A 14,865-nucleotide genomic window follows, 5' to 3' on the forward strand; every position below is an offset into this window, starting at 1 on the left:
TGAGGTGTGGGTGGCTTAGTTCATTTTGCAATGGACAACTCAAATTATGTTGGAAAGGTGCTTAATTTATTAATGAACACGTAACATTGCATCACGTCTGTATCCCCGCAGGGGTAGACAGACGATACATTGACTTTAACTTTGTGTACAATATATACACCCAGCTACGTTAAGGAATAAAAATGTTATTAATTTTAACATTAATTTATTTAGTAGCATAATACGAATATAACAAACTTATAAATGCGTAGATGTAATACTGTCGTCCTCAAGATATAATGCAGTGATATAAAAAAAAATCAGATAAGTACTTATATATTTTTTTGGATCTGTGGAGTGAAAAAGTTTGAATGACTTGTTGGTTCACGGCATTATAACTTCAGGACGTACGGTAGAATAGTCAATAGGCGTATGTGTCGCCTACATGGTGTGATTATGAGATAGTATTCACTTGTTGAGTACACGGGTGACCTCCGCGAGCGGGGTGGGGTACGTGCCAGGCTTCACCAGGTTGACAAACTGCTCGGCGATCTCCTGTCCTACTCGCACTTGCGCCTCCTTTGTTGATGCACCTGTACAATAATATTTTTAACATGAATAAGGACTTCGTACAAAAATATTTCCTATCTTTACTTCTATTATTCCCTACTTACAAATTACATTAAAGATACACCTTATTTCCTACTTCACTTCCTTCCGTGGGTTGCTAACTCAAAACAACTTTTAGTGAAGGATCATTGGAGAATATTATTGAAACACAAGACTGTTCTTTTAATTTTATCATACAACCCTATCTTACTACCTCTTAGGAAAGTATTATGCACTAAGAGAGATCCTGGAATCAAGCATACCTGGGCGTATTTTTTTCTAATACTCTAGATTGTATGCATATTCCCACTGAACTCTGTGCGCAGCGCGGTTCCGTACAAACTCTCTTCCCGCCCGGTACTTTACCGGTACCTTTTTTTTTCTTTTTTTTATGTAACTTATTGTACTTAGATTTGCCGCAGATGACATTAATTACTTGGCCGGAGAATTTACCGGAAACGCATCAGTGTGTAACGAAGTGAATTCTCACCTAAATGCGGAGTGGCGATGACGGCTGGGTGCTGGATGACCTCCAGGGTCAGGGGGTCTGTGGGAGGCTCCTGTTCAAACACATCCAGCGCCGCACCACCAACCTGAATACAAAAAACAATTTATCTTACGTTCTGAGAAACTAGAGTCAGTACTTAAGTATATTATTTCGATTGTTTCCTTGTACATTTCGGGATTGAAATCTAGTGCCACCATTTCTTTAGTTGCAACGTGCAAGTAACGTTGAATTGAACCCGAAAGATAATAAGTGGGAAATGGTCCCTTTACATCACTCCTTGTGTATGTACCTAATAGTATTAGTGACACCGTAGCGAACAGGCGATTCAGCTCATCAAGTGGAATTTTTCGTCGAAAAATTTAGGTACTTATGTATTTTGAAATTATTTTCAATTCCATACTTTTGCGACGGAAAATTCCACTTGAACTGAATCATCACCCTCAGTATTCGCTACGGCGTCACTGACACCTTGTATTTATGTAAAACTATGTCTGTTCTTATGTGATTATCTCTCTCTCTCTCTTTATTTAAGATCTGCGCTCTTGTCGGTGGAGTAATCGCCATTCCTCTTTCTTCCCGCCAAATCCTTCACCTCTTGATACGACACGACCTGCACCTTTTCTTTTATTTGTTTCATAAATGTGCTCCTAGGTCTACCCCTTCCTCTCTTCCCTTCAATTTTTCGTTCTATGATGTTTGTTATAGATGAATCGTGTCGTATCAGGTGGCCAATTATATTTCCTCTCCGGTTCTCTATATTCTTCATTATAATATTATACCTGTCCGGATTGTAGGGCGTCGAGTAAGTCTTTCTCTTGGATTAATCCTCCCCTGCCCACATTAATGATCTTCACGCCCTTCTTGCACTGTTTCAGCGTTTTGGCATTGATGAAGTCTGAAAATAGAACAATGTAAGTATTATTAATTACCTATTATACTTACTATTTTATTTATTATATAACGGTTTTTTTTATAACGCATTATAAACTTAGTCTAGTGTTCACTAGTATATGAACTACGCCGAGCCAGTATCTCAGATACTAGTCCCTTCCTTGTGTACAATAAATACAATGCGTAACAAACAGAGAGAGTATAAAGCGCAGTATATGGACCGGTAAAACAATAAGTAAGTATCACAAACATAGAGCATAGAGCAACAGGGACCTCCTTGGATAATCACAAACAATCATCTGACTTGAATGCTTATCGCAAGGATTGGCCGGAGATCGCGCAAAGTCGCAGCAGTGGGATCGTATAGGCTAAATAAGATAAGATAAGATCATCTGACTATTCTTATTTTACTGTCACAAACAAATTTTCAACCTTGTCATAGTTCTGTTGTTTTAGCCAAACTGTCAGTATTTGCTATTGTATGTTTATGTAATAGACGCTGTGGCCCTGTGGTAGACCGGCTTGCTTCTCAATCGGGAAGCGTCCGCGTCGGTTCAAACCCTGGTACCGGAATTGCACCAATGACTTATTTCATTAACGAAGTTGGATCAGCGATTGAATGTTTTTTTGAAAACATTATTGAAAATAAATAATATATATATATATATATTATTTATTTTCAATAATGTTTTCAAAAAAACATTCAATCGCTGATCCAACTTCGTTAATGAAATAATGAAATATATATATATATATATATATATATATATATATATATAATGTTTTTTTTTAAATAAAAACATTTTATATATATATATATATATATAGTTGTTAAAATGAATAGTAGTTGCAAAACTAAACCACAGCGCACAGTAATAACAGTACCTAGGCAATTACATAAAGTGCGGCTCAATCTAAGAGCTCAATTGAATTATTTACGTCATATTCTGGTCAAGGAAAACATCTCTCGCGTTTATAAAACTCGTTTATACAGTTTATAAGGTAGGTATACTTATTACAAATAATATCGATTTGCAGATAGTTGGTTTTTTCCTTTAGTGTGACAAACAAACAGTATGATAACAGTTTTATCAACGCTTAGCAACGAATAACTTTATCTACGTTTTTCGGTGATAATTTATTTTTCATTTACCCTTAAAAGTGATGAGGCCGCATGGTTAGATACTTGTTAGATACAGTTATAATGCTACGTATCTTAAGTGCCTACTTAAAAGTATTTATAGACCGATAAGAATCGTGATAGGCGAGTTCGTCGTATCACACTACCATACAATAATCAAATGGTAACATAAAATCAAACTACCTTACAATACAGGTGTTTGGAACAGCTGTTTAGATAGGTACCTACCCACTATCGTTATTATCATACTAAGCACAATTTTATTGTCTTCTTCTTTCGTTTCGGTTGTGAGGTGGAGTACTAACCTCATCAACCCTTGTGTCATGGTTACTATTGAGCCGCCAAAGGCCCCTGACATGGCTCATGTAACTACTTACTTACATCAGTAAGTAGTAACCGGTACCAAAGGGTTAACGTGCCTTCCGAAGCACGGATGATCTTACTTTCGGACAATCTGGTGATCAGCCAGTAATGTCTCACCAAACTAGGGACCACGAAGTAATTTTTGTGATATGTCCCCACCGAGAATCGAACCCGGGACCTCGGGATCGTGAGCCCGACGCTCAACCACTGGACTACGGAGGTCGTTGAAAATATTGACACAATATGTGCTAAAAATAAACAGATAAATCTGCTATATTAGGTAATAGGACATCATTATGTTTACAATCAGTTGGCTCTAATGAAATACTTCTCTTACTTCTGTTATTGGTTCTTTTTGTTAATAAGTATAAAGGTCCACTGGCTAAGCGCCGGGCTCACCGACCCTGAGGTCCTGGGTTGCATTCCCGGTGGGACACATCTAACAAAAAATCTGAATGTGAAACTGTCCCTAGTTTGGTCAAGACATTGCAGGCTGATTGTCCGAATACGATGATTGCGTGCTTCGGAGTCCGCGATCTACACGAGCTCATTCCATCATCCCCTTTTATATTCGGATTTCCAGACGTACGTACGGCCGGGTTCCATCCCTACTTGGTGGATATTCGCACAAAGCGGTTCGCATCGTCCTTCATTATGCGCACTGCTAGGAAGTGGAATTCTGTGCCGTCTTCTGTATTTCCGAATGCATATAACCCGGGTGCTTTCAAGCCCATAGTGAACAGCCACCTTCTGGGCGAGCTCGCTCCATCTTAGGCCTCGTCAATGCCTTCGGGCTGATATAAATAATATTCATTAATTATATAACTATGAATGTCAGACTAGGCTGCATGATAGTGATGTCATTGCATACATTATAGTTTAAAATAATAACTAAAATTTATCTATGCACGCTGATCTTTTGTCGTTGCCTTTCCTTCCTTCCGTGGCCGCCATGTAGAACATAAGTTTACCGTATACACTAATATTTTAAATCTTATTTTTATCTAAACAAACATGTGGAAATTGACAACATTTCAAATTTTTAAGCCGTGGTTTTTTTGTGCTATTTCGAAAGTAAGTACTTGTTTAAATAGAAGACACGTATTTTTTCTTTTCAAGATTTTTCCACTAGAAGTTACAAAAAATATTTTTTGAAAATTGGATTCTGCCATTGATAGAATGAAGGCAGTATAATGTAATGTACCTTTGCATGCGTATTTAAAACAAGTCGCAAACAAAGTGTCATGTTATGTATGACATGGCTTTTTGGCGGGAGACGGGAACGGGACAGTTGCTTTCTTCATTGAATAATCTAAATAATTAATACGAAGTGGTGTTTTGTGGTTAATGATCGCATTAAGTTAGTCGGAAGACATTCGCGAGTGTTATTATATTGGAGTATTCAATAAACAAAGTGTATCTGCCTATTTTCGCTTCGTGTCAGGAAGCCGCTTCATAACTCAAAAGTTTATGCGGACTTTTGAGTTAATTCGTTTGGGGTTCGGAGTAGGAGTCTACTCCGAGGGTGGGGGCTTAGGTTTCATCATCATCACCTTTCATCATTTCATTCTGAGATTTCATTAATCATCAAGAAAAAAAATACGTCAGACATGGCTGTATGGGCATAGTTCCCTTTGCCTTACCCTTCGGGGAAAACAAAAACAAAAAAAAAAAAAAATATGTATGACATTTACTTTTTTATAATTTTTATGTAAAGGTCTGAACTTATTATGCCTTCCTCTTCTGACCTCGTGGATTTTTCAATATATTTCTATTATTACTGAATTAAAAAATCTGGAAAAATGTGTTTTGTGTAAATCATAGAAATATCTCGAAATGGTTTTCGATTTAAGGCACCTTAGTAAAAATGAAATGTTGTCAATGATAATACAAGAAGAGAAGATGACGTGAATTGTTTTATTTCCATCTTCTGCACGCTCGCCCGTTCCCAAGATTCCACTGTGCACATTACACACATCATCTGCTTGAACACGGGCCAGTCTGGGGCCAAGAGCAAACCCATCAAAGGTAAAAAATAAAAATAGCAGTCGGTCCCGGCTGTTTACTTAAATTTAATATGTCAAAAAAGTTAATGTGACATGGTTTCAAATTGTATGCATATTAGTACTCGTGACCGTACCTATACTTATATAGATAGTTATATACTATACTCTAATATTAACCTAACCTAACCTAACACACTTCTCTTGCTTCCTCCACCATCAATCGCTCGTTTTTTTTGTTTTTTTTTGACGTGACTTATTCTAGATTTGCCGCAGATGGCATTAACTACTTGGCCGGACAAATGGGGAGCGCTGAAGGCTCTCACCCGGTACAACGTTTAAGACAACAGGCCTGAGGGTGCCCAGTTGGGCGCGAACCTCGGCTCAGGGCGTCGTCTGAGAGGAAAAATATTTGAAAGAATTAATCGACCCTAGTGGGTCGATAGCGATAAGCGCTGAATAAGGGAAATCGTCGACCACGCCGGCGGGGTCGGTATCGGGGACCTGAAGTGTTTGGTGTCGCGAGCTGATTGGCTGCCTCTAATCAATCGCTCGACACTCGCGTAACTGTTTGCAAATTACAACTTACTTCTAGTGGAGTCGATGAGTGGAGTGTGGAGGGTGATGTAGTCCACCACGGGCCAGATCTGGTCGAGCTCCATCTTTGTGGTGTGGAACTCCTTGCACTGCTCGGCCGACACGAACGGGTCGAAGCCGACGATCTATGTGTCCATGGTAGAAGAAAACACTCATGGTAAATTAACACGATTATTCAGCGGATAATTTTCACAACGGTCACAACAATAAGTACGTCGTATTCTCTCTCAATACAATGACTCATTTCATTTTATAGACATATTCATTTTATCTAGTTCTAAATTTAAAAAATCTATTATTCATATAATTAAAACACATAATAACGGATTCTTACCGCGTTTAAAATAGGGAACAAAACAACAACAATCTATCATTCAAGCCCTGAGCTGATTTATTTTTTGTTTAATTTATACCTAACATAACCTTTTTCAACTCACTAGACGACATTGTAAACTAATACGTGGATAATGTGGTTGATTGTACATGTATATCTATTAATATCTTACACCTATTGTTAACATATCATGTATTTAATTGTTTATTATCCCATGAAAATAAATAAATAAATAATTAAATTTAGCAATCTAAAAATAGTGAAATATTTATAGGCATACATAAGTAGGTATATTTACAATAAAACACTGTACTCCCGTGACTTTTATTCCCTAGTACCCTTGACCTCGATTTTATACATCTTAGGCCGATATTAATAAGCTAATCTCACCTGAGACTGCCTTTTTTTTGACGTGACTTATTGTAGATTTGGCGCAGATGGCATTAACTACTTGGCCGGACAAATGGGGAGCGCTGAAGGCTCTCACCCGGTACAACGTTTAAGACAACAGGCCTGGTGCCCAGTTGAGCGCGAACCTCGGTTCAGGGCGTCGTCTGAGAGGAAAAATATTTGAATGAATTAATCGACCCTAGTGGGTCGATAGCGATAAGCGCTGATTGAGGGAAATCGTATCGGGGTGCTGAAGTGTTTGGTGTCGCGAGCTGATTGGCTGCCTCTATGGTTAGAGTAATCGGGACCCTTAAGATCATGCTCAAGTCCCTGTTTTTATATAAGAACTGTCACATTGACATGATCTTGAGCGCAGTCTCGAAGCTGAGTTTAGTTTATTAATACCACCCTAAGTACACTTTGTGATTAAGCTAGCTATCTAAAAAGAGCTTTATTATTACCTAGCCTTTATGTAAATAAGACACAAGAAAAAACATTTGTAAAATAGCAGTCAGTTTCCTCACAATAAAGCGTTTTTACAACAGGAACATTGCCACTTCGGAAACATTCCTGGTAACGATACATCACTGGTAAAAGCATGTATTACTTTATTTTAATTTTCTTTTTAATAATCTCATCAATAAATAACACAAAAAAAAACAATAACTAACACAATATGGATGAATATTGTCTGAAATAATTTATTTTTTTATTTATTTATTTAATCGCAAAAAATACCCCAGGGTCTATATCCCGCGCCTCATTTGTTTCATTTGCCGCGTTATAGGTGACCTGTCTACACATTTGATAAAGCTAACGGCCTCTGTGGTCCAGTGGTTGAGCGTTAGGCTCACGATCCGGAGGTCTCGGATTCGAATCCCGATGGGACATATCACAAAAATCACTTTGTGATCCCTATTTTGGTTAGGACATTACAGGCTGATCACCTGATTGTCCAAAAAGTAAGATGATCCGTGCTTTGGAAGGCACGTTAAGCCATTGGTCCCGGTTACTATTTACTGATGTAAGCAAGTAGTAGTTACATGAGCCATGTCAGGAGCCTTTGGCGGCTCAATAATACCCCTGACACCAGAGTTGATGAGGTTGGTAATTCACCTCACAACCCACACGACAAAAAGAGAAGATAAAGCTGGTACCAAGGTGAGATGAATTATAGTTCAAAAATTCTTAGGTAAGTAGGTACCACCTGCATAACCATTATTTATAAAACTTATCGCGTTATGTAATTCGCTATAGCTGTTGCGCATTCATAAATTGCAGTAAAATATTTTTGCTTAGCTTTCTATGCTGCTGTCTGTATTCGCATAAGCTGTTTATACAGGGTGTTAGTGACATCGTAACAAATACCGAGGGGGATGATTCAGACCATAAATATGAGTTGATATGAAATGGAATTTCCGGTCGGAAAATTCATGAAAATGTTAGTTTTTTTTAACACATATTTTCAGTTTCATTAGTACTTTTGCGACGGAAAATTCTACTAGATATCAACTCAGAATCATGGTCTGAATCATCCCTCAAAGTTTTCGTTACGATGTCACTAACTTATATTTAGACTTATAAACATAGCCAAGTAAATTATCTATCATACCCGATCATTTGACTTGGTCTACAAATAATATCTTCTTCAATAAACTCAATCAAACTCAAATTTTAGAGCAGTATGCCGGTCTTCCCCACATTGACCTTATATTAATAAGTTGTGCGAGCGGTTCGCTGGCCTTTTGCGAGTTTTGGCTCGAATGGCTCGACCTTATAGACGGTGAGCCGTTTCGCCGTCTGTATGAGACCCCCCACACTAGCGTCTTTCGAGCGTCTTCGTCATACCAGCGCCCGCGCAACATCTACGCCGCGGCGAAGCGACGCCAGCGCTGGCCGGCTGCCGAACGCCTAGCGTGCGCGGCACTGGCATCGTGTCGCCGCGGCGTCGATGTCTCGTCGCCGCGGCGTCGACGTCGCGTAGACGTGCGCGGACGCTGGCACGACAACGACGCTTGAAAGACGCTAGTGTGGGGGGTCTCTTATGGTTGAGTCAACTTACTGAAAAACAAGTAATATATTTACTAATATAAGTATGTACACGTAGATAACCTACCGTCATTCCGAAAGCGTGCATGCGTGTGGCGACTTCTCTGCCGACCCTGCCAAGGCCGAGCACCCCGAGTGTTTTGCCGGCCAGTTCGGAACCCGTGTGCTGCGTGCGCTCCCAGCGCCCCGCCCGCAGGGCCGCAGCCGCCGGGACCACGTGACGCGACAGCGCCAGCATCAGCCCGCACGTCAACTCACACGCACTCAACGCGTTGGCTCCAGGTGCACTAAAAGACATTAAGTAACTTTACTTTTACAGATCCGAAGAGCCCGGGTTCAAATCCCTAGTTTGGTTAGGACATTACAGGCTGATCATCTGATTGTCCAAAAGTAAGATGGTCTGTGCTTCGGAAGGCATGGTAAGCCGTTGGTCCCGGTTATTACTTACTGATGTAAGTATGTAGTCATGTCAGGGGCCTATGGCGGCTCAATAACAACCCTGACATCAGGGTTGATGGGGTTGGTAATCCACCTCATAACCCACACGATAGAAGAGGAGCAACGAATCAGGAGACAGCGTTGTCACTGTTAAGGTCGTATCTAGAATCTTATCTTCGAAATACGCTTCTTCATCAAAACAAAACCCGTAACTTTGACGTGGGTACAATCATTCAGAATAACAATACGCAAGTACTCGTAGCCAACTAAACAACACCCACGGTACTTACTTGATAACCCCGATGCCCTTGCTACCGGCAGCGGCTACGTCGATGTTGTCCACGCCAGCTCCGGCCCTGCCTACCACCTTCAGCTTCTTGCCTGCATCAAGCACCTCCTTGGTCACCGTCGTCGCAGACCTTACCACCAAACCTTCGTGATTCTGTGAAAAAGAAAAACTTATAAATACTGGTTGGTGTCCGTGTACCTATAAATGTTCTGATGTATTTTTCATGAAAATCTGTGCAGTAGCTTTTTGTGCGGAAGGATATCAAAAATGGTTGGGTGGGTGCCTTCGTTTAATTCTAATTTCGTGCACAGACACATGCATCTTTTATCTTTGTTTTTGGGTATAAATGATGACCCTTGTTGTTACACCCAGGCACAACACATCCACCACCCATTATTATTCTGATCAAAATAAAGAGAAGCAATATAGGTAGCAACAAAATTCTGTACATAATCTGATCCAAATATCAAGCAACAATTATTTTTAACCCCCGTCGTTAAATCTGAACAGCGCCCTCTATATTTTTTTTGGGGCAAGTAGCATGGAAAGTTCCTCATTGGTAAAAAAAAATACAATCACCGTGACAAAATGAAGGTCACCTATAAAAAGTTTGTTACCTTTCACAATAGTTGCTGCTTCTACCGGCTTGGGACCTCATACCCTAGGAGGACCCACGTAGCGGACAAGATTATTGGTTACACGTAATATGAAGATTGAAGAATAACACCTTCTGATCACACATACATCGTCACTTACAGTTACAATACATAATCATTGTAAATAACTAGCTAATGTTATGAAAAATTAATAAGGTTCCTTACTGGAATCTCCTTGAGTAGCTCTTCTTTGGTGATTTTCGCCTTGGTGACGACCTTGATGCCGTGAGAGTTGAGGATCTCGGCACAGTTGGCTCCCACGCCGTCCACCACCAGCACTGACTTGATATCCAAACCCATTTTCAACTGTCGACAAAGGTGCCCAAGTAAGTAGCTGCATTGATAAAATAACTACCTATGAGACTAGTTAGCTTTTCATTTCCTTAGGGGCTGATTTACGGGTGAAAAACGACTCATTGTTTTTTCCTGTCTCTCAAAATATATCCATACTTACCAAAAAGGTAACGGTACTTTCGCATTCATAATATTAGTATGGCATAATCTGTGGTATGGCATTCCGCATGGGACTTCGTTCGCGCTTTGATCTACTTATTAAGTCCAATAGTGTAGTAAGTACTTATTTAACGTCTGTGGGTCTCGATCTAAGATCTATGGAAAAGAATTCAACCCTGAATGAATTCGATCCTGTAATTTTTTTTTAAGTGGTTTGTTGTAGATTTGCCGCAAACAGCATAAACTACTTAGCCGGATGTAACTTGAATAGGTCTTCTTATCGTGTGGGTTGTGAGGTGGAATACCAGCCTCATCAACCCTGGTGTCAGGGTTATGATTGAGCCGCCAAAGGCCCCTGACATGGCTCATGTAACGATTACTCACTTAAGTCAGTAAATAGTAACCGGGACCAACGGCCTAACTTGCCTTCCGAAGCACGGATCATCTTACTTGAATAGGTAACATACAGAATGGATAACTTTTACAATATTACCCAGTAGGTAGGTACCCTCGTTACAAATATGATATCTATGGGTATGGTTTGATAGACTGCTGAGAATGATGGAAGGCAATGATAAAGACGATAATGTTACTTCATAAACCTATTGATAGTGTCTACCTATCTGCATTAGGAAGGAATCAATTTATTATTTATTTATTTAATTCAGGCAACTAATGCCCATACAATGTATACATTAACCTAAAAATACGTTCAATATTATAATTAATATAATAAACTATTTAAGGAATGAATTGTTCGTCTTCGCCAATACCTCTATTGATTTCATTTAATTAAAAATCTTATATATAAACACGTTGCCCTAGTAAAATACTATGACAGATGTATAGATAGGTATAAAACTTAGTTGAATCGTATTTTGAAGGTAAATAGATTGTATTCGTAAATAAAAAAAAAGTAAGAAAGCACACAGCAGCGGCTGCGGGTCTTGAAAATGGCAACGGGCCAGGCAATGACTTAAGTATATACATTTTTTATTGGCATAACGTATTTCACTTTATTTATTGAACGATGAGCGACTGACAACAACATAATCATTTTGTTAACTTTTTATATAAGTATATTTTTTAAACAAGTCACGGCACACTTATTGCCAATGAGACACCTTCCAGGCTTCAGACCCCAAAAAAATATACATGGCGCTGTTCAGAGTTGTCTTCGTTTTAACCTTCTAATTTCCTGTACCCGACTTTTAATAGTTATGTCACCGAGCAATAAGAAAATAGGTAATTATCACGTAAAATCTGTATAACGCCATCTGTATATTTTTTTGGGAAACCTAGGCTGGAAAGTCCTTCATTGATAAACGTAATTTGGTTACTGACGGAATATCAGTGTTGCTAAAAGTTGGTATTCGTATCGAACTCTTAGCAAGAATATGCTGAATCAGTCCCATTTCCCTGGGCAGTGTTACCTTAGTCATAAATTGTTAATCTTTTATGTACGTACTTTTATAACCTTCACTGTTTTGGGAATAAAGTAAGCAAAACAAATAAAGTTTATTCTATTCTATTCTTTCTCTCAGGGCTTCGCGTGATATCGAAACATTTAGGCTGATTTAATAAGGACAAAGGACTTCTTTTCATTCCTTAGCCATCCCAACCGGTATTACCGGCCCAAAAACGAGCCACCAACAACTCGAGACTATATTATAACACTTTGATAAGTGTACTCCAGACACGGCAGAATCAAAACATCTCTCGTATGATGCGTATATTATAAACATAGTTTCCTCAAATAATTAAACAGCGTTTTGTTCTATTGTTAAACATAACTCAGAATTAGTACATGCGAAACGAATGTAATTCATTCAATAGGACGAACCGGCAATTGGAATAGATTAAGAGTGATTGCGACTTGTTGAATGGCTATTTGAATTTAAAATATTGTTGCGATGTGAAATAACAATTGGGCTGGGAGCATATTGAAAATAACATTATAAGGTACTTACGAATTGTTCGTGTGGTTTGTGGTGGTGTGTACTGCGCGGTGGTCTGGTGGCTACTGACTGGTAAAGAGCTGCGAGGGGGCGCAGGCGCCGATATCTCGGCGTCGCGTCGGGTCGTCGAGCCAGTTATCTTTTGCACACACTGCTCGTTGTTATTACGTCAGACTGTTTGTTTCCACTTACCCATAGCGAGATATTTCAAGTGCGTGGCCGAAAATTATATTTAACCGACTTCAAAAAATGGAGGATTTCTTTCCCGTTGATTTCTTGTTGATTATTTGGGCTTCTAGCCCACGTAATATGTGAACGTGTGTGCCAAATTTTGCAGGGTTGTTTTTACGTATGTAGTAGGTATGTACTATGTAACTATGTCCTCACATTTCTAAGAAACCACTTATTGTATTACAATAAATCTTCATTGCATTTAGTATCGCCCAACTTAGAGAATAGTGCAAGTTTTATTAAAGTTAAGTATAGTTAAAAAGCATTATTATGGATCAGTAACATTCATCTCGTTGATGTCTTTTGTATGAACGAAGCCGTTAGAGGTAATTTATAGTATGTAAATAGTATTAAATTCGACTTCCGTGGTCACGAGCCGGAGGTCCGGGGTTCGATTCCCGGTGCAGACATATCACAAAAATTACTTTGTGGTCCCTAGTTCGGTTAGGACACTACTGGCACTGGCTGATCACCAGATTGTCTGAAAGTAAGAAGATCCGTGCGTCGGAAGGCACGTAACGTTAAGCCGTTGGTCCTGGTTACTACTTACTGATGTAAGTAGTCGTTACATGAGCCATATTAGGGGCCTTTGACGGCTGAATAGTAACCATGGCACCAGGGTTGATGAGGTTGGTACTCCACCTCCCAATTCACACGATAGATGATTGAAATTATTCTGCTTTTTTTGGATTAAGAATCGTCCCACTTGGGAAATAGTGAAAGTTTCATCAAAATTGTTTTAGTAGTTTTCATGTTAAGGACAAAATACCCTTTAAATTACTTACTTACTTATTAAAAGAATCTTGTTCGACTGTATACTGACGGCGCATAAGAAGTATAACTACCTAGGTAGGTATGTGGCGGACGGACATAATTAGTTGACCTGATGTTGATTCAATTGATTTTTTTTATACTTGATGGTTATAGTGTATTTATAGGATTTATCAATATAAACAATTTGATTTAAAGTTAGATTTTATTAGTAACTTACTTATTTAATATTCGTACACTACATGGTTGAGTGAAAGACTTTTATTGTGCAATGAAAATATATTATTTTAATTATGAACATCTGTATTTTTACCACTCTAGAATGAATATTCCATTTCAAATTCAATATGTGTCACTCCACATTATGCAAGAACAGATTTTTCAGACACAATACAGATAAGCGACTTTACAAACTATAAACATTATACCTATTTATTGTACGAGTGTGGAAGGCGTGTCATAGATCAGTCTGATGCAACTAAACGTCACAGACAAGACACGCAAGGAACCGCGTTATCAAGCAGTGCTGACCTCAAGTGACCCTGCATACTTTGTTCTTTTCCACATTAACCCGATGAACAAACAATAACTGAAACCTATTCGCTAGATGACAAGACAGTCAGAAACAAAACCAAAAACCAGAAAACCTATATGGCGTTTTGTAAGATGCACAGTTCCATATAAAAATCAAAGAAAATATCGTCTCCGCGTGTTAGGATTATGTGTGATGTTCCTAGTGGCTGTAGAGGGCTGGTGCTCTGAGGATGTCAGAATAAAAAGTCCAGGATGCCGTAAAATTCACTGAATATAATTTAAATTACTTTCACGTTTACAAAACACTAGTTCAATGTAGCACAAGAAAAACGGAAGTGACGCGACAAATGTTGTCACTGCAATAAAAATATTCATTTAATGATGGGGTTTCCAACACCGCGTCAATTCTGAATTCTGATGTATACTTCAAATATTTCGAAAACTCCTAGTGTCGAGGCGTGTATTTGTATATACTTAATTACAAAATGCTGCCGAAATCAATTTACGCGCTAGTCAAATGTCCAATCCATTGTTACGATACACTTACATGCTTACCTATTAGTTAGGTAATTTATTTTTGACACGGTCATCAAACCTTCAATAAATAAGTTTGTAATAAAAGTTCGCGTGTAAGTGGTGCGGTTTGTAAGTACTTACTTACAGAAGTAAGT

The 14,865-nt window shown here is 38.8% G+C and overlaps 1 protein-coding gene across 2 annotated transcripts; it reads right to left on the reverse strand.

Annotated features, from left to right (window-relative positions):
* Positions 1-44: 44 nt before the first annotated feature.
* LOC126380790 (D-3-phosphoglycerate dehydrogenase) lies at positions 45-12,807 on the reverse strand. 2 transcript variants are annotated; one of them, XM_050030392.1, is made up of 8 exons: positions 12,671-12,807; positions 10,413-10,553; positions 9,593-9,744; positions 8,932-9,151; positions 6,084-6,216; positions 1,876-1,991; positions 1,079-1,181; positions 45-572 (listed from the first exon to the last, which is right to left on the reverse strand). In XM_050030392.1, exons 2-8 carry the CDS (start codon positions 10,545-10,547, stop codon positions 448-450), a joined length of 984 nt encoding a protein of 327 aa, XP_049886349.1. In that variant the 5' UTR covers positions 10,548-10,553; positions 12,671-12,807; the 3' UTR covers positions 45-447. The 2 variants fall into 2 exon arrangements, with proteins under 2 accessions (XP_049886349.1, XP_049886350.1); XM_050030393.1 differs by having other exon boundaries at positions 12,667-12,806.
* Positions 12,808-14,865: the final 2,058 nt, after the last annotated feature.

The sequence above is a fragment of the Pectinophora gossypiella genome, chromosome Z (assembly GCF_024362695.1).
Source record: "Pectinophora gossypiella chromosome Z, ilPecGoss1.1, whole genome shotgun sequence".
NCBI lineage: Eukaryota > Metazoa > Arthropoda > Insecta > Lepidoptera > Gelechiidae > Pectinophora > Pectinophora gossypiella.